Here is a 21834-nt window from a genome sequence, read left to right as displayed (position 1 = left end):
AGTTAATTAATTATATGAAAATCCAAAAACTCCGTTGAGCTAAAGAATCTACCAGTGTTAATTTTCAGCACAGTGGTGAACTTCTCTCATATCACTGAGTGCTGCCCAATTTTAATAGCCGAGTATTAATTTCACATTACGGTGAAGCTTTGATATGCTTAGAAATGTCACCAGTATCACTGAGAAAGTATTAACTACCGCTGAAAAACTTTTTGGTGTTTGAACCCTGAGCCTTTGGTATGCATCGTTGTAAGACACCAAAATATTAGTCTTTATATATACATTTATTATTTTATATACATGAATATATTCTTGGTTGTGATTAAATTCTGAGTTGATCTAGCAATGTCCTATTGTTGAAATCACATGAAGCTTTTCACAAGTAGTTGCTATTGCTATAGGTCGAATGATATTGGGCCCCATCGAATCACATTTATTGTAAAGCCCGAACATAATTGTATATAGCCCCCATATAAATTCGTATATATAGCGCCCAGATTTTACTTCTTAATTCTATTTGGACTGAATTCTATATATCTTTGTTTGTAATTTAAAAATAAAAAAAATATTTTATTTGCAGTGAACAGTCATTGCACTCAATTGCGCAGTCAAGCGACTCAATTTCTTTTTGGAAATCGAGAATTGCCGTACAAATTAGTCAATTTGCATTTAAAAAATGTGTGGATGTGCAGAATTTTATATTCGTTTACAATATTTGGTGTTTTATCAAAAGAACAAAAGGAAAAAAACAAAAAAAATTAAAAAAAAAAATCACTTACTTGCAGACGAAAAAGTTGCAAAAAGTGTAGTTTGTTTGCATACAAACTACAGCTCTGTGAATGGACTTAAGACGTCTATATCTTTCTTGGTCTAAGATAAAATGCTTTGCCGGAAAAATTAGAATCAGAAGTAAAAAAAAATTATTAAAAAAAAAAAAATGAAGTGACGACTTTTTGACAATCCCTAGTATAATAACAATAGGGATGAAATCGAGCTTTGAAATGTTAAGGTGGGTACTAAGTTCGAGTTTAGCCGCTAAAGTCAAAATTAAATCTGCAAAAACAGAATAAAATTATGTATATCTTCTTGTTGCAAATTTTATTATAACTTGATGGGGAATGATTCAATGCAAACTGTTGCCAATTAAATCGGCGAGTTTTCACGGGGAGTAATAATAAAACTTTCACACCATAAAGTACATAAGGTGGAACAGCTGCATTCGCCCAAGAACACCAAACCGCAATAAATAATGGGTGAATTCAGTATCGTAAATTATATGGTGTATTTATTGGTTTTATTATCTACAAAGTATAATAGCTTACAATAAAGAACTTAAAAAGTGTAAAAATTAATTCTTACTTTACTCTATCCCTTGTGCATTCACGACAGCTTTGCTAACAATACTCAATTGACGCCGGAAAATCGCGCGATGCACAGGGTTGCTTCTAAACGTCAAATAGATACATAAATGAAAGTGATTCAAGCGCGTATTAACGCAGACGCAAAGAAAAGTAACATATAAATAGTTCACTAATAGATCAACTCATAAGTATTCAAATAAACCAAAAATCATCGTTAAAAATACGTTACATTTAAAAATTCAAATTAATTCGTAACACAAACATTGAAAATGTTTATTTTCGGTGAAATGAGTGTAGTACAAAATATCTTTAGTATGATTTATGGCTGATATAAGAGATTAACATAATATACATTGTTAGTTGTCCAGACAGCGCCTTATAACCGTAGGTTCATGGGATTTCTAATTTATTCAAACGTCTAAATATACGGCACATCGATGCGGGTTTCCCTTTGAGCGGAATCCCGAAAAATTCGAAAAAAATTCCCGCTTTCCCGGGAATGGAAAAAGTCCGGGGAAAAACCCTAATTATTAATAAAAAGAAGTAACCGTGGTAAAATTGCCAATATAGCGCAATAATGCCAACTTAATAGTGGCCTTTACACTAGAATTGTAATTTGAACTCTTCTCTGCGATTTCACTTTCTGTGTGTCGTAAATTGAATGTCAGTACTATGAATTTATTTAATTTTTAAAGATATCCCAGCAAGACACAAGGAGCTTATTTTGGCCCATCAGATGATGATGATGAACGCCAAATATATCAGTCCCATTATCTTATAATTACCTTAATAATTTTGTCATACCGGCAACACTGCATGTCATACCAAAACCAGAGTTGTATTTTAAAAACGCCAGCTGTTTAAAAACATCGCACACTGACAACTGGCGCAACAACAACACCAGCCAAATGATCGTTGGATTCAATTTTTATTTATCCGCGCCAGTAAGATCGTCGCCGTCGCGCTATTCCGTGAACGCAAGGATTGACAAAGCTAGGAGAAAATTGGTGGTAGTTGAAATCAAAGAAGGAAAACCATATAAAAATTGTCAATCGAAAATCAATTAAAAAAGAAAATTATACGAGTTTTACATACAGAAACGTGGAAAGAATAAAAAAAGAAAATAAAATTAGCAGAGCCAAAGTGAGCGTCTATAATTTATGGAATATAGCAAAAGGAAAATGGCAAGATGTTGGCCAGTGTTACCGAAGGCCGATATTTGGCAAAATTGTGAATGCTAAAAAAGTGCTAATTTATATAAAGCTTGAAGTTATAATTTTATGTGAAATACTTGATCTAATGAAAAGATTTTATGTAGATTTATTGTGTCTGCTTAATAAAGATATAAAACACTATATTGTTGGCTGGTGTGCAATTATCTTTTTTTGAGGTAAATCATTTTATTTGAAAAAGTGTTGAACCAATCACCCTCTTATGCAGATTATACTTAGTATAAAAATGACACAATCTCATCGCCTAGACGGTGTGGAACAAAGTGAATTTGGAAGTAATATGGATGACTATAAAAGCATAAAATAAAAGGAACAAGTAATTTTTGAGTTTATATTTCCATACTACGCTGGCGTGTTTCGTGTACACTTCCCATTTGGAAGTAATTTGGACGGTTCTCTCCATGATGAATGCCAAAATATAGCAAACATTTAAAAATTTGCCGACTTGCTAGTAGGTTTCCAATAAGATCTGGGACACAGGAATAGACGTTTTAGTAGATGTAGGTTTTTCCAAGCTGTTTTGGTGAGCCTACACTTTCATTTGCATTTACCTTTGAATTGCTTTCAAGGATGTGTGAATAAAATTGCCAATTCATCGACACCACTGTATATACTATGTTCTATATTGTAGAATTTGTTTATCTACTTAGATATTCACATTTTGAAATATAAGGTGGAAGTTTCTCTTCAGGATGAATGATCGATATGTTAAAATGGACAATATCTTCACCAGCATATCTGGTATCTAATTGTAACTCTCAGATGTAAGAATGGCGGATTAAAATTTAGAATTTATACTTTGCAGTTAAAATTATGTGGATGTTCCAAAATTGTTCGTTTTGCTATTTCGGAGGCTTATTGCAAATGCTTTGCGTCTTCCTTTTTAGATTTGGAAAGCTCAGACCAAACCCTTTTGAAAAGAGCTAGTATTATATCGAACGCAGTGAGCTCATTTGTACAAATATACTGAAAGTGTTTTTGTTGCTGTGCGTTTCACAGATTCTTTTCCAATGCAGTATTCACCGATAAGGAAAGCTGAGCTTAAGGCCTCTACATACAAAGTACTCAGCTGCAAATTCAAATTTATATTCACGCAGTAGGAACTTTTCTACTATTAAGGTACAAAATCGATTTTCATTCATTCTCTCCTCTTAATTTAATGAATGTTTTCTTTTTTAATTTTTTGATAATTGCATTAGTTGGTTTTTAAAAGAATTTAACGAAATATATATCAGATTGCCTGATAAGTCCCCCGTCTGACACATAGATGGCGTTGCTAGTATTAAATGCACATTATTTTTATATAGTACCAACCTTCAAATGATTCGTGTCAAAATTTGACGTATGTAAGTCAATTAGTTTGTGAGAGAGAGCGTCTTTTGTGAAGCAACTTTTGTTATTGTGAAAAAAATGGAAAAAAAGGAATTTCGTGTTTTGATAAAATATTGTTTTCTGAAGGGAAAAATAGGGTGGAAGCAAAAACTTGGCTTGATAATGAGTTTCCGGACTTTGCCCCAGGGAAATCAACAATAATTGATTGGTATGCAAAATTCAAGCGTGGTGAAATGAGCACGGAGGGCGGTGAACGCAGTGGACGCCCGAAAGAGGTGGTTACCGACGAAAACATCAAAAAAATCCACAAAATGATTTTGAATGACCGTAAAATGAAGTTGATCGAGATAGCAGAGGCCTTAAGGACATCAAATGAACGTGTTGGTCATATCATTCATCAATATTTGGATATGCGGAAGCTCTGTGCAAAATGGGTGCCGCGCCAGCTCACATTTGACCAAAAACAACAACGTGTTGATGATTCTGAGAGGTGTTTGCAGCTGTTAATTCGTAATACACCCGAGTTTTTCAGTCGATATGTGACAATGGATGAAACATGGCTCCATCACTACACTCCTGAGTCCAATCGACAGTCGGCTGAGTGGACAGCGACCGGTGAACCGTCTCCGAAGCGTGGTAAGACTCAAAAGTCCGCTGGCAAAGTAATGGCCTCTGTTTTTTGGGATGCGCATGGAATAATTTTTATCGATTATATTGAGAAGGGAAAAACCATAAATAGTGACTATTATATGGTGTTATTGGAGCGTTTGAAGGTCGAAATCGCGGCAAAACGGCCCCTTTATGAAGAAGAAAAAAGTGTTGTTCCACCGTGCCACAAGTCATCGAGAACGAAGGCAAAAATTCATGAATTGGGCTTCGAATTGCTTCCCCACCCACCGTATTCTCCAGATCTGCCCCCAGCGACTTTTTCTTGTTCTCAGACCTCAAAAGGATGCTCCCAGGGAAAAAATTTGGCTGCAATGAAGAGGTGATCGCCGAAACTGAGGTCTATTTTGAGGCAAAACCGAAGGAGTACTACCAAAATGGTATCAAAAAATTGGAAGGTCGTTATAATCGTTGTATCGCTCTTGAAGGGAACTATGTTGAATAATAAAAACTAATTTTGACAAAAAAAATGTGTTTTTCTTTGTTAGACCCGGGGACTTACCTTCCAACCTGTTAATATACCAAATATTTGAATGTGTACAATACAATTTGTGGACTCTAGCTGCATTTATCACCTGAATAAATGTTCTGATTTAATATCGAAGATGCAATGAAAATTATCAAGAGATCACCTTCAAACTGGAAATCATGTTTAATCGATTTTTTTAAAACGTTTTAAAGTTATATTTATTTATTTATGAATAATACAAAATTTTTAGTAAATACGAATCATTGAAAAATTTTGTATTTTTATACCCTTCACCATAGGATGGGGGGTATATTAACTTTGTCATTCCGTTTGTAACACATCGAAGTATTGCTCTCAGACCCCTTAAAGTATATATATTCTGGGTCGTGGTAATATTCTGAGTCGATCTAAGAATGTCCGTCCGTTTGTTGAAATCACGCTAACTTCCAAACAAAACAAGCTATCGACTTCAAACTTGGCACAAGTAGTTGTTATTGATGTAGGTCGGATGGTATTGCAAATGGGCCATATCGGTCCACTCTTACGTATAGCCCCCATATAAACGGACCCCAGATTTGGCTTGCGGAGCCTATAAGAGTAGCATATTTCATCCGATCCGGCTGAAATTTGGTACATGGTGTAAGTATATGTTCTCTAATAACCTTGCAAAAATTGGTCCATATCGGTCCATAATTATATATAGCCCCCATATAAACCGATTCATCCGATCCGGTTGAAATTTGGTAAGTGGTGTTACTATATGGCCTCTAATAACCATGCCAAAATTGGTCCATATCGGTCTATATATATAGCCGATCTCCAATCACACAAAAATTGGTCCATATCGGTTCATAATCATGGTTGCCACTCGAGCCAAAAAAATTTACCAACATTTTATTTTTATAGAAAATTTTGTCAAAATGTTATTTCTATAGAAAATTTTGTTAAAATTTTATTTTTATAGAAAATTTTGTCAAAATGTTATTTCTATAGAAACTTTAAACTTAATTATATACGTATTTAATCGGCCTTCTTTAGTTTAATATATACCACGTATGTGATATATATAACGGTGTTAGGAAGTTTTAAGATACCTTGTAATCGGCAAGTGTTACCGCAGCCCAAGTAATTCGATTATGGATGACAGTCTTCAGTAGAAGTTTCTACGCAATACATGGTGGAGACTACATAAGCTTCGGCCTGGCCGAAATTACGGCCGTATATACTTGTTATTTATATAGGTCATTAAATAATCAGGGTCGGTCTACCAGTGTAAAAATTAATGGATTCTACCAGACAACGTTAGATCTAGCACAAACCTGACTAAATATGATTTATACAAAAAAAAAAAAAAATAAATAAATAAAAGAAAAAAATATTTTTTGTCTTCAATCACCAAATTAATTGACCCAATTAATTTTTAATGGAAATGTCTTCAATCGCAGAAATGACAGTATCAATCACCAATGTCTAAAAAAATTAATTTTTCCAATTAAAAAATTAATTGATAATTTTTGCGATTGATTTTTGCTTCAATTAAAAATTTGTTGAACCACTTAAATTTTTAATTGAATATTTTTTTAAAATTCAATTAAAATTTTAATTGGAAAATTTTTGGTGAAAATTATTTCTGTTAATTTAAAAAAATATGGCCAGATAATATCTGATCAGATTTAATTTCAAAGGAATTAGATCAGTCCAGATCTCAGATCGGGCCCATATCTAATAATATCTAATCCGATACTATTATATTTTATTATATCCAGCTATATGTATTCGCATCTAAGATTTTTAAAACTAGGCTGTTACCGTCATTAATAGAAAGAATAATATTAGTACTCTATTATAAAAACCTTAAAATTTTCTACTTTTTCAAATTTTGACATTTATATATACTTTAAATAAAAATAATTGACATTAGATCGTGAAAGTACACAGAAAAAAGATCACCAAAATATTTCCAATTAAAAATTTGATTGTAGTTGAAAATGTAGTCAATTAAAAAATTAACTGATACAAATAAAGTTTAAGAAAATATATTTAAGAAAATGATTGACATTTTTTAAGATTTTAATTAAATATAAATTATTCCAATAGATATTATAATTAAATAAAAATATTTCCAGTTAAAAATATAATTAAATAAATGTTAAAATTTTCATTATATTTTGACTCGAATCCAAAGACAAATTTATAAGAAAGTATATATTTTATAAAATGATAAGTAAATCATTTAATCAAAAGTACAATAATTATAAATAAAAACATGAAAATACAAACAAAAATTTATAGTCTCAAAAAATTAATTTAATCAATATTAATCAAGTATATTTGTTATTTCTAATCACTAATGTGATACTATAACTCTCGTGACTAAAACAATTCAAAATGGTGATGAGCCTTTGACTTTCAAAGGCTCATCAAAATTTCAAACATATTAGTTGTGTGATACTAATATTGTATCTGGGGCCCTTAAACAATAAAGCTCCGTGTACAATTGAGCAGGATGTGTTTTGTAATTAAACATTAGACTATTTAAAAGTCAATTTTAAAAAATATATTTTTTATACAAAACTTATTGGAGCTTTTTTTTTCCTCTTTTCAGATTAATTTCATTTGGATATATCTTAATAGATCTTGAGAGATTTATTCCCATCTATTTATTTTGGCCATAGTAAAAATATATCCCACAAAATGGAAACGATTGACGAGCAGTCGTCGAAATATGGTTAGTATTCGCGTATAGTTCTTTATTTTCCATTTACTTGCATATTTTAATACGAGCATAAAAGTTTTGAATGCAATGCATGCAAAAATTGCATTTGAAAATTTTTGCAAAGCTGTTGTGCTGTGATCTGTGAACTACAGACCCCATGCTTGTGGGTGGCTGCTGGAATATTTTCCACATTTGCCTCAAGTGTCAAGTCTGGAAGTGTCTGCTGTAAGTCGATCCATTTCCCGCTGATTTATTATTATATTCTCACTTAGGGCCGATTTCATATAGCTCCTTTAAGCTCTAACTTTCAGTAGACGAAAGTAAATTTTATTATTTCCCCGGTTGATTTTAGAGAACAAATTTCAGCAATGGAGTTCCCAATTGATGTATGAGTATGGGAGGCATCGAAGTACGGTTGAAAAATTCGCACTAATGAAGATTAGACTAAACACATTTTAGATCGCCATAATAAACCAAAATATGTTCGTATATTTTTTAAATAAATAAACGTCATAAAATATATAAATTAAATAAACGTCAAACGAATTCTATTTAATTAAATCAAATTATTATAAATATATTCTTATATTATTTAATACGTTTACATTACATTAAAAGCACGCTCAAAATAAACGCAGCCAACTGCACTCAAATCGATGATTTGACGGTGACAAAGGAAAAGAAATATGTTTGTACGAATTTATTTCGGCATAAACCGGCTATCATGTAAAACCTTTTTTTGGAAGGTTCAAGTGTGGTTTACTTTTAGTTTAGTGAACTACCTGTATTAATTCTGATAATTGGTTGATAGTTTTGCTGCAAGTAGAATGTGGTAATTCCGAAACGTGCGTCCATCCAACCATCTTGCAGTCTATAGGGCTTTGCCCAAATAAATTTGACAAATATTCTTTTCCTCTGTTGGTTAAGCTACACTTGTAGTTTAGTCAATGCATGGTTTTAAGCTGAAATAAAAAAAACAACAACAATGATTAAAGAAAAAAAAACAATAATAACAAAACAAAACATTAAAAATATTACATTTAATTATAGTATTGTGAGCCTTGAATCCACAAACTTGATCTCCACCACTGTAAAAATTCTATACCTTTATTGCGGTAGTCCTTTTGCGTAAACATAAACGAACATTTAGATCAGTAGGTAGGTAAAAATGAGAAGAGGGAGGTTTATTCTCTTATTTGTCGAGTCTTCTGCATCATTTGGTTTCGTTCAATACATATATACTTTCCATTCTATATTAGGGTGAGTCATAACTACGGCTTGCTCCTGTTGGCAATAGTGATACTTGTTTGGAATTTAAAATTAACAATACATGCTCTTTTCCTGTGTTATTAGTACACTGAGAATCAAAAGTATGTTGCTCGGTGTGGTTAAAATCCCAATTTTTTGAAACTCGGATTTCGTTGGTTTTAGAAAACTGCAATATTTTATAAAACCGGTGGGCGGTTCTAGATCTAGATCCGGAGAGTACGTTGGATTCCCTCCCAGTCGAGCTCTGGGAATGCAGTTTTGCAAAGAAAATGACGTTTTTTTTTCTTCTGGATATTCTGAAATATGAACAATTAAATTATAAAAAAGCTATTTTGAATCAATATGAGGATGCTCTGGGAATGCTGTTTTGAAAAGCAAATGAAATTTCGCTCACATTCAACAAGAAATATTTGTACTAAGGCACATCATTCATGAAATAAAAAATCATACTCACACATGCTCACGTACGATTAACGATGATTTTCGTGATTCACGACAATTTTTGTGATAAACGAAAATGTTGGGGACATGAAAATTCTCGTGACTCACGAAAGTTCTCGTGATATACAAAATTTTTTGTGATTTACAACAATATTCGTGATTCACGAAAATGTTCGTGGCACATTATTTACGAAAATTCTCGTGATTCATTATCATAACTTACGACGGAACCATTAGCAAAATAGCAACATAGACCAAGAAAGATATAAGGTCTATTCGCGTACTTTTCCAGTAAAAGATATCCTGTAAAAACTAGCAAGAGAGTAAGAGTGTATTTTACTCTCTTTGCTTAAAATTTCTGAAAGGTACGCGAACGACATCCAGACCAGAGAACTGCAACGGGTGGCTTTTTTTCGTATTGCAATCTTACCCACAAAATGTCGGTGGCAGTGAGTAAGACACCAATTACCATGCGATCTTTTACATTGATACAAATGCGAGAATAAAAACACCATTAGAATATAACAATGTTCGTATGCAGTGTCTTGCAATATCAAACCAATCGACATCGTAACAACGCTTGGTAAACAAAAAAGGAGTGTGGCACTTGATTGGACTCAACAACAACAATTACCAGCAGTTGGCATTAGCTTAAGAGAGGTCTGTTCGCGTACTTTTCCAGTAAAAGATATCCTGTAAAAACTAGCAAGAGAGTAAGAGTGTATTTTACTCTCTTTGCTTAAAATTGCTGAAAAGTACGCGAACGACATCCAGACATCTAAAACATTAAAAACCAAAAACGAATCATGTTTTTTTGTTGACTTCCGGGACATGTACATTGTACTGGTGCTTTGTTTGCTGGCAACATATGATATGGTTTCCAAGATTTTACTGGGGGAATGTTAGGTTAGGTTAGGTGGCAGTCCGATGTATCAGGCTCGCTTAGACTATTCAGTCTAGAGGTGTGCGCGTGACTGAAATTTCACTCACGCACATTCACGAAGCAAAATGTTTATTCACGCATGCTCACGCACGATACGTGTGGTAGCCAATTCCACTCACGTACATTCACGAAATAAAAAGCAGTACTCACGCACGCTCACACACGAACTACTTTTAAAGACTCACACTCACGCACGATTCACGACAATTCACGTGATTCACGACAAATTCACGAGACTCACGACATTTTCCAAACGGAAATCAGCTAAGCTAACAAAATTCAAAAATAGAATATAGTTCGAGAGCTAAATTAATTTCAGTTAACATACGAGTATGAATTAAATCTTGATTTTTTCGTGGGCGTGATTTTGCAGAAAATTTATTCACGCACGTTCACCTACGACATATTTATTTTAGTCCCATTCACGCACATTCACGAGAGTTGCTTTGGATTTTGTTCACGACTCACGTGATTCACGCGTGTCACGAGAATTCAGTCCATTGTGATACCACAGTGGTGAACTTCTCTCTACTGAGTGCTGCCCGATTCCATATTAAGCTCAATGACAAGGGACCTCCTTTTTTAATGGGGAAAAATTCTCTAGCAAAAACTTGCAATTACTCTATCTGATAATTGTCAAATGCAGTCTCTCTCCGGCTCTCTTTTGCTGGCTTTTTGGTGTAAACGAACAACTTGCAGTAAGAATTTGTGATAATTATCCAAAATTATCGGTTTCTCGAAAGGAGCTATAGACGTCTCAAGTCCATTCACAGCGCTGTAGTTTGTCTGCACACCGTAGATGACACTTTTTCGTCTTCAGATGAGTGATTTTTAATTTGTTCCTAATTTGGGTTTCCTTCCTTTGTTCTTTTGATAAAACACGAACACATTTTATAAAATAATATTTTTTAATATAAATTAACTGATTTGTACGGTAATACTCGTTCTCTACAAAGAAATTGAGTCACTTGACTGCGCACTGCAAATAAACAAAATAATTGTGAATGTACATGAGACGTTTAGACATTTCTTGGTCTATGATAGCAAGATTAAGCATATTTTAACCATCAAACAATGAACGCTATTGAGCATGAATTAAATCGTGAACGTGAATTGGTTCATGAATGTGATTTTTTTATCGCGAACGTGAATTTTATGGGGAGTGTGAATTTAATCGTGAACGTGACTTTTTTCGTGATTTCGTAGAAATTTTACTCACGCATATTCACGGATTGAATTTGATTTTCACTCACGCATCATATATGTTTGTTTAGTCCCATTCACGCACATTCACTAGATTTAGTTTTAATTCACGTGATGTCACGAAAATTTCGTGTCATGCGCACACCTTTAGTAGCTATTTTTATGTTGACAACTCATCAAAATGTCGAAAGTCGCGACGTTAAAAATTGACTTTTCTATAATCGCAAACGCCGAGCTTTTCAAAATTTGAAAAAGTTGTAAAGTCGGTTTTGGAATTTTTTAAAAAGTTGAAAGCTCTTAAAATTTTGATAAAATTGAAATCTCAAAAATTCGACTATTCCAAATTTTGGAAATGTCGAAAAATCGACATTTAAATTGTCATTTCCATCCCTAATCCAAAATGTTCAAAAAGAGCCTAATATTTTGTCAATTATGAATATCACATTGCGTATCTATCCCAACAAAAACTGAGTAAGCAGTGGAGGTGAACATCTGTTTACCAAGTGTATTTTGCCATAACACCAGCGATGCCGTATGCTTGAGAATAATAACTTGCCATCATCGGACGAATTTGGTTACCGTACAGCAAAATTTTAGTGAGTACTAGCACGTAGTATATATTTTTGTTTCTCTCAAACTACATTGTTTGCTCTTTTCTCGTCCACGCTCACAATTCAACTCTTGATAATGCTGCAGAAAAATCCTCGTCCCATAAAGCATGTCTCTGCGAAACTTACAAAGATTTCCATTTAATAGTATTAGGTTACTAAATTTGTACAAAGTTACCTCGCAAGATTATTTGGTAGAGTTTTTGCTGGGATGTGATGACACCACCAGGTAGATGATACCACTAATGTATGTTAACATTTGTGTGCAAGTGTATCTACAGGCAAAATAAATTGTATTGTACTTTGATCTTACAGGGAACGAATTCCATTTGTGATGTGTGTACAGTAATGTTTTTAAATTTCTGTGAACCTTTCAACAGTCGCTTGATTGAGTTTTCCTCTACCATCCCTCCCTCTCTCTCACTCACTCTCACTCACTCTCTTTTGAATGTCTCTCTTTATAATTGTGTGCGTTTTATGATACCGTAGTATGAACATTTTATAAGAGAGAAGGGGATTTCTAAATTTTATTATAGCATCCTGCCAACACAGCTGATTTTCTTATGAACAAAAAATTCAAAATACATTGTGCTTCGATAGAGATGGCACGAACTGTTCCAGGTTGCTTATGTTTAACCTTGTCGACAGTTTATTTTATATTTAGAAGAAGTAATACTATTTCAAATTAAGAGGAGGTGAGAATGCCTAAGAATATTTTTTAGGTTTATGGCCTGTGTCATGTATTTATTTTCATTATGCCCGACTCTACGGTGGCATCTGTGACTATAGGGCTGACATATTGTCTTGTTTTATTTTATTTTCTTTGGAAATAACTACAGATTTTTTGTGTGTTAATTTTTATGGCATTTCTCTTTTACTATGTCGCTGGATGTCATTGGCAGAGAACAGTTTGAGTGTCAAGTACATGATCATGTGAAGTTGTTGCTCCCTTTTTTATGACTTTCGCTGGATGTACGCTAGCACAACTTCCGTTCAGATGACATGATTGCTTGTAGTGTAAATTTATGACTTTAAATGAATAATGCACCCAATTGTTGTCATTAATTTTGAATATGAATGTGTATTCCCAGCCTCCTGCACAATGTCTCTCTCAAATATTAATCCAATTCTATTTTTGTATATATTTCGAGCATAACTTATTTTAAACTACAAGAACATTTATGGTTGCTAAGATTTTTAGAAGTTTTAATTTAATTTTGTTGTACAATTGTCATGAAATCAATAAATTCAAGTAAGATGGTTTTCGAATTAATAATACTAGAGATATAAAATTGTTCAAGAAAAAAATCGGTAGATCGGTTAAATGTAAATTCTTCAATCTTTTGTAACTAATTTAATTTGATTTCTCCAAAAACCACCGAAGTGTATTTTGAGGTAAAATGTTTCGCTTCAATGTCGTGATTCTAATTCTGAGAACAAGGGGTTTTCCAACATTAATTGGTGAAAATGTTAAGAGGCATGATGACATGACATCGGAAATGACTCTTTTAAATATGACTACTTGAAATTTATTTTAAAAAGCTTTAACAACAATTTGCTGAGATTATCCGCTGACAGATCACATTAGGATTCTTCTCAATGACCACTTGCTGGATTAAATTTTGTCAATCTTTCTGAGTGTGTACCACCTGTGGTCCATTTCTCTGTTGTACACCTGCTTTTGTTGTTTTTTAGCTTTGTTTGTATTCTCCCTACCTTTATCATCATTTACCTTTTCCTGTATATTTCATGGCATTGGTAATTTGGCACTTGCTGCTTTTACCTTGCAATATTTTTATATCCTTACGACTGCCTTGGTTGCAAACTGTGTTATTCCCACATGTGTGATACATATGTTTAGTAAGGGAGTGTGTGTGTGTTTATGTTTATTCTTACCTATCCTTTCTTTACCTACTTCCCTTTTTCAGTAGAAACAAGACCCGAATATCCTTAACAGTTTCCACAATGTTGTCTTTTGTTTTTATAGGAAGTTCTTATTCCTTACGAGTCCTTGCTTTGAGATAGTCAGTCTTTTGGTTGTTCGCTTGCTCGTGCATTTATTCGTGTTCGTTGTCGGCAATTATATTTGAATGCGCGTGAATCTGAATGTATTTGACCGTATTGAACATTGTACAGGAAGCCCAGTGATATGTTTTAGTAAAAAGACTATAAAATAAATAAGAATGACGTAGGCAATGCTTTAAACCAAAATTGAAAATCGATTTTAAACAAATTGTGATGCATATCATTATTCTGTGAAAAGTGAAAAGAAAAACAAATGTTTTAAACAAAAATTATCAATATGTGTTATGGTTAGTAAAAAAAAATAATAATTAAAAAAAACTAAATACAATAAATATTTCTAGAAATGAAAATATACCTACGAAGGCTTTAGCCATAAATAAATAAAAATTTAAAAAGCAAAAGAATTAAGAATTACTAAATTACTACTTGTAATAGTTCATATTTTTCTAAAATGTATAAATTTTACTTAGATTGCATTTATAAGTTTCTAAAATTATTATAATGTGTCTGTCTTGAACTCCGCATAGCGATAAAGAGCACCTTGGTAGTGTAATGTGTTGGGGTAACTATTAGCACACAATCCAAGATCGAGCCAACGAAAATAATTGTAGAAGCATCTGTAGAATTTATTCTAATGCGAAAATATAAAATAGAGACTTCCAAAAAATTTCACTCTAAATTATTTGAAAAAATATTTTATTTAGAATTTTTAAAACTTTTTTACATTTTTTATGGAGGTAAAAAAATATCCACTAAACTCATAAAAGCAATGAAAACTAATGTTTTTCCTGATACTAAAGTCAGAGAGCAGTATTTGGCATCATTGAAATTATAAATTTGTTGTTAAAGTAACGTATACGTATTAAATATTACTCAAAAATAACACCTTTTTCAGCGAAACTGATGCGATTTCCTCAAAAATTCAAAATAAATCGTTGGGAAATTAAAAAATCTCGTGCAGTCAATCAGTATATAATGAGGGTATAAGATCATTTTTAAAGCGATTCACCCGTAAGACTCGGCTTTAAAAATAATTATTGTGATTATTATTGATGAGAGTTTGATTTCGAGCGATTTATTGTTGAAAAAGTTGTTGTAAATTTTTTGTAATTTTCAAATTTGGCTAATTAATACCTTTGTAAAATTGACTTTAAACTTTGATTTGGCAACAATCGACTTTGAACTTTCGCCATCAAATGAAACCCTTTCACTACCGAATTACTCCTAATGGAATTCAACATTTCGTCTTTTTTACTTGTACAGCATGAAGAAAAAAAATTAATTTTTAGGGTCAAACTCAATTAACTAAAACAAATTACAAAAAAGTATTTGAAATAATATCAGCTATAGTTTTTGTATAAATGTCCATTTCCTAGACACGTACAGAAATTGTTAATTGATTGTCAAGGAAGTTTATAGCAATGCATTTTAGTTCTCACCAATATGAAAATAACATCGAGCAATAAATCGAAACTAAATGGGAAGCTCGAGATTGGTGTCGTTTTCGAATGTCCTCTGTAACGGATATCGGTAGTGGGTGGGTTAATAGAGAGAGGAAAAAAATCAGCAAAAATCGCCTTTTTCTTTTTGATTTTATTTTATATCATTTAAACTATTTCCCCCCTAATATAACACTACAAGAAAACTAATTTAGGAATTAGTTCCCATATTGTATAATATTTGTGTAAATGCAATAAAATACCAGACTATCTCGAATATAATTGACGCATACAGTTTTGCCCATGCTATTTTCATTGATCTAAATATTAGCTTATACTTTATTATTTGAACAGACTAAAACACGTGTTGGAATTGTTTATACGCCAGAAATCAGATTTAAGAACTTTTCAATAGCGGCCTACCCTCTCTTTATTGATTGTAAATATCCAAGAAGAAATAGAATGCATTCCATTGTATTGGCAATAAACGTAATTCAAATCAATTATCCAAATACTATAAATTATTTAAGATAATCTCTTAATGATGATAACACACGAATTTAGCGAACTAAGAAATTTTGTGGAATTGCAATCAGTTTGTGGAAGAAAATGGAAGACAATTATGACAAGTCTTGCATTGATTTTCTCACTGGGTAGATCAACTTTTCACGGTGGTCAAATAACATTGTGAGTTGAACACAATTCAAGTTTCCTCTCTAAAAATGTCGACAATTTAATTTAGGATAGCAGTCGATATTGGGCAAACCAAAAAGGCGGTTGGTGTCGATATTGAAAAACGTCCATTAGTTGAATTTGATTTTATACTTTCTACTGCAGTCCTAATAGTCAGGCAAAACATCAGTCTCAAAGGTTCAGATTTAGATACAGCTCGCATATTTATGTATTGACAGATTTTATCTATTTATTTATTTATTTATTTATTTATTCAACAACGTAATATAAAAAGCCAGAACAGGCCAAATAAAACTATATTACATAACTTAATACTGACAAAAAAAAAACTTTTGCATATGGCTAGAGAAAATAAAACTTATTCACTCTACTCAGAATATACTACTGAATTTTGCAAAGCTAAAGGCAAATGAAGATAAAAATTAAATGTAACAAAAATTCAATTCACAAATTGAGATCTAAAAAAAGAAAATAACGTAGGGATAATAATAAAGTAATTATATATAAATGACTAAGGCCCCCAAGCCATTTTAATACAGTTAAAGGAAGAAAAAAAAAAAAAAAAAAAAAAACAATTTGTAATAGACAAGTTATAAGTAATATATTAAAGATACATTATAGGCTACTGTGAAAGAAATTCGATACATCTGATATTAAAAACATTATTAGTAAAAGAAAAATTTCTAAGGTATAACGGAAGATGGTTCCAAAGCCTAGAAACTCTTACAACAAAAGACCTTTCATAATGCAAAGATGAAATACGTGGAATAAGAAGCTGTGGATTCCTTGATGACCTACAGAAATTGAACATGGAGCGGAGAAGAGGAGAACCAATTGATGTCATAACTCGATAAAAACATTGAAGCAGCCGGAGATCAACATAGCGCGCAAATGGAAGACCAAGGAAGCTACTCACATAAGCCGACACATGATCATATTTCCTGAGACCATAGACATATCGAACTATTGATTTAACTGCATTTTCTATCCTTGAAAGATGGAGGCCAGATGTCGCGGATGTAATCTCAATGCAGTAATTAACATGGGGCATAAGAAGAGCCATTGCAACTCTCTGGCGAATATAGCGAGGCATATACGCATCTACACAATATAGTCTACGCAATTTAAACGCAACTCTTGAGAGGATCCCACCTATGTGAGTGCCAAACTCCAACTTGTGGTCAATGACAACACCCAAGCACCTCATCTCATTAACAAAACTAACAGGAGTTGTACCAATACATATCCTAATACAGCCCCGTCCATGATCATTAAATAGAATGGCATTAGACTTACTAACATTAATATTGAGACCATTACTACTCAGCCAGGCAGCAAGATTCCCCAAAGTCATATTAACATTTGCTTCTAACCGTGACATATCACTACTCCTAAAAAATAGATGAATGTCATCAGCATAAGCAAAAAAGTTGCATTCATGAGATACAATCGAATCAGTCACATCGTTCATATACATAATAAATAATAACGGTCCCAGGACCGACCCCTGCGGAACCCCTCCACAAACATGTCGGACCGACGACTCTCTTGACCCAATCGCAACAAATTGTGATCGATCATGCAAATAAGATGACATTAATTTAGCCGCAGTAACAGAGAACCTAAACTTGTTGCGCAATTTATCAACCAAAGTCATATGGCAAATGGTATCAAATGCCCTTGATAAATCAATACCAACAAGAACGCCGACATCAGAGCTATTGAACGTTTCTCTAATTAGATCCGTGAGATGCAACAGATGAGTAGTAGTGCTAAAGCCGCGTCTAAAACCATACTGAAAGGATCCAAGAAGGCGATTAGTATCAAGGTAATCCAAAATTTGTTCATTGATAATATGTTCCACTATCTTCGACATAGCAGGTAAAATGCTAATAGGTCTGAGGTTAGAGAATTCAAATGAATCACCCTTTTTAGGTACTGGAACAACACGGGCCGTTTTCCACATCTTTGGGTAGGATGAGGAAGTAAAAATACAATTAATAAAGTGAAGTATATGTCGAGAAATGTAGGGAAAAATAAGTCGGAGAAATCTTATTGGAATACAATCTACACCAACCGCACCAGATCTAACCTTAGCCAACGCTTTCAGTAAATCAACCTCAAATATACAAGAAAATTGAAACATGCCCCTACTTGAAACAAGATCAGTCGTAATTGGAAGGCCAATATATGCAGGCTGAGAGTCGCAGAAGTAGTCATTAACACTATTAACATCAATATCAGGCACAACTACATCATCATTGATACAGCCAAATGAGTGAAGAGTCTTCCAAATCTGTGTACCATCCATCTGACTGAATTTAGCATCAAAGAACTTCCTTCTCTCATTCCTAATGACAGCTTTGGCACGGTTCCTATACATTCTATATAAGGCTTTGTTCTCCGTGGAGGGATTTCGCCGCAATTCAAGATAAGCAATGTCTCTTAAAGACCGGGCATGTGCTATAGAATCAGATTTCAACCAATCATCATTGCGAGGAATAATACGTTTCGTAACAATTGGAACAAATTCAAATAAGTCACGAAGGACCGAATCGATAATAGAAAGTTGGTAATCAACATCACATGTCAGGTATAATAGGCTGAAGTCATAACCAACCAAATACTGAAAAATACCATTCCAATCAACGTTTCTATAGTCCCTATACTGTATACTGCTGGCACCATGAACTACTGGAATGTCAATAGATCCAAAAATCATAGAGTGATGTGAAATACCAGGACATTGACCCTGCGAAGAAAATCTCCATAGATGAGGGACATTAGTCAGGCAAAAATCAATAAGGGATGTAGAGTTGTGAGCAACATCAAAATGCGTGGGCAACGAATTGTGAATTATTGAAAACCCCATGCCCCCACACACGTCTCTCATCGCCAACGAATCCGTGTCACGAAATAAATTGCAATTAAAGTCACCTACTACCAAAATATGCGTATACCTTTCAAAAATGCTACTGTGGCAACTACGGAATGCCTCAATGTCGCCATGTGGAAGGTAAGCAACACAAAAGAGAAAAATAGTCGAGCGTAGATGCAGTTCAACACACAAGGACTCACAAGTACCATATTCACTAGATCGAAAAACAACATTGTATTTTAAACCATCACGTAAATAGATAGCTACCCCTCCACCAACTCTATATAGACGGTCGCTTCTAATAATCTCATAACCAGGTATAGATAAAGATCTGTTCGAAACAATAGCCTTCAGCCATGTTTCAGAGATCGCAAACACGTCAATATTACTACCTACTAACATACTTTTAAGCTCACATAACTTGTTATTGTACCGGGAGGGACGTATACTTTGAAAGTTTAAATGTGCATATTTAAATTTAGTGATATGTCCCCAATTATTTACTAATCCTAGTTTATGATATGCGGTATCCCTTAAATCTGTGATATATCAAGCTCATTATTTATATTCGATCGATTTTCAAAAACATGAGTATATGATGCATAAGATAATTCTATTAGGTCTGCTTAAAACCTCATTTATGGGATCATAATCAGATATTCGCCACAATGTTATTCTTTATGATACCTCTTGGACGTACACTAGTTTACTTGTATCCAAAGATTTTGACCTTCCCTTAAGGATTTTGGTATTGATTCCGAGCCAAAGATGCGGCTTCTTTAAAATAAAGACATTTTTAGCGACCTATCTCGCTTTAAATCTAGGATCAATAAAATTAGAAGTAGGATACAGATCTCATTTATCGAATTTTCATTCTCTTTTCGCGGTATATTAGCAAATCTATTCATGTACAAGCAAATGCCAGTTTAAAAATCGAAATTATGATGGATACTAAAAAATAAAAAATGTTTTCTTAGTTAAAAAAATACTAAGCCAAAGATGTTAAATCCCCTCAAAATAAGTCTTAGCCTATATTTGATGCGTTTTTATCTTTAATCTAAAGATTCAATATTTTAGTTAATTTAAGGACGATTTCTTTAAATCAAACATGTGTTTCTTTATTTTAAGGAAATTTTGCCGTAGTTCAAAGACATGCGACTTTAACGGAGGTACGCAAATTTCCAAAATTTATGTCGTAATTTTAATGAAAAAAATTTTTGAAGCAAAGATTATAAACTTTTTTATAAACTAAAATTTCGTTATTTTAAAGAAATTTGTCCTTAATATTTTATAAATTGTGCATCCTAAAATTTAGGTTGCGTAATCTTTAATATCATGTAAGTAATTTTTTCAGTGTACAAAATAACAAAAGCTTGCGTTGTTCGAAAGATTTTGATTTTACACTAACGATTTTGTGTAAATTTGCATTGAAGGTGCAATTTTTTGTTAAATATGTGCTTCATGTACTTGATACTTCATTCAAAAAAGTTTACTTGGATCCAAAGATTTTGACCTTCCCTTAAGGATTTTGGTATGGATTCCGAGCCAAATATGCGGCTTCTTTAATATAAGGACAATTTTAGGGACCTATTAAGCGATAATAGATTTACTATTATCGATAAAATTGAATTTAGGATGCAGATCTCATTTTTCGAATTTTCATTCTCTTTTTACGATATATTAATACGGATATTCACGTACAAATAAATTCAAATTTTAAAATCATAACAAATATTTCAAAGTGGAAAAATTTTCTTACTTTCAAAACAATTTTAAGCCAAAAATGCAAAGTCCTCAAGATAATTCATAGCATATATTTGAAGCGTTTTTATTTTAAATTTAAATTAAATTATATTGAATATCAGTAAATTTAAAGACAATTTCTTTAAATCAAAAATGTGTGTTTTTTTATTTTATTTTAAAGAACATTTCCCTTGTGACATGCGACCTTAACGAAGGTACGATAGTCGTGTCCTAAATTTAATAAAAAAAATATTTGAAGCAAAAATTATAAATTATTTCTCATTAAAATTTCATTATTTTAAAGAAATTTGTCCTTAATATTGTGTAAATTGCGTGTTCTAAAATTTAAATGGTACAATAGCCACCACATAGCCACCGTGGTGCAATGGTTAACATGCCCGCCTTGCATACACAAGGTCGTGGGATTCCTGCTTCTACCGAACACCAAAAAGTTTTTCAGCGGTGGATTCAGTGTTTGCCAGGTTAGGGGTTTCCCCCCCAATTTTGGGGGTTTTTTCACGTTTAGGGGGATTTTTAGGGGTGAAATTTATTTGGGGGGATTTTTGGGGGTAAACAATTATTTCAGACCTTATAAAGTGGGGCAATTCTCAAGCAAATTCGGAACAATTCTAGCATGAGTTATGAGAAAAAAGAAAGTCAACAAGAAGATCCTAAATACAAACAAGTATCCAATAGCATTATTTTCGTTAGCTTTTTTAAACTCTTCTGTTGAAAGGGCATTTTTAATATTTGACAAAATTAAAAACAATCGTATTTTAACTTAGCAGCTGAAAGCTTTTTAAGAGTAAGCTCGCT

General features: G+C 32.9%; 1 protein-coding gene and 1 long non-coding RNA gene across 4 annotated transcripts in view; one reads left to right on the top strand and one right to left on the bottom strand.

Moving 5' to 3' along the window:
* Window positions 1–1083: 1083 nt before the first annotated feature.
* On the bottom strand, window positions 1084–1411 carry LOC142232993 (uncharacterized). The gene is made up of 2 exons (XR_012721272.1): window positions 1360–1411; window positions 1084–1301 (listed from the first exon to the last, which is right to left on the bottom strand). It is a non-coding gene; the product is annotated as an uncharacterized LOC142232993 (long non-coding RNA).
* Window positions 1412–2282: 871 nt separating this feature from the next.
* pbl (epithelial cell transforming 2 pebble) overlaps window positions 2283–21834 on the top strand; it is a 77858-nt gene continuing 58306 nt past the window's right edge. Inside the window, exons 1-2 of one of the 3 annotated variants that reach the window (XM_075304313.1) lie at window positions 2283–2751; window positions 7666–7788. In XM_075304313.1, coding sequence (XP_075160428.1) covers window positions 7755–7788 — 34 coding nt within the window. In that variant the 5' untranslated portion in view covers window positions 2283–2751; window positions 7666–7754. Of the gene's footprint in view, window positions 2752–7665; window positions 7789–14266; window positions 14553–21834 lie in introns of those variants that run through there. The other 2 variants (XM_075304315.1, XM_075304314.1) reach the window with 2 other exon arrangements.

This window comes from Haematobia irritans, chromosome 4 (genome assembly GCF_050003625.1).
Source record: "Haematobia irritans isolate KBUSLIRL chromosome 4, ASM5000362v1, whole genome shotgun sequence".
NCBI lineage: Eukaryota > Metazoa > Arthropoda > Insecta > Diptera > Muscidae > Haematobia > Haematobia irritans.
The sequence above is the reverse complement of the archived record's forward strand: the minus strand, read 5'-3'. Positions and strand labels throughout refer to the sequence as shown.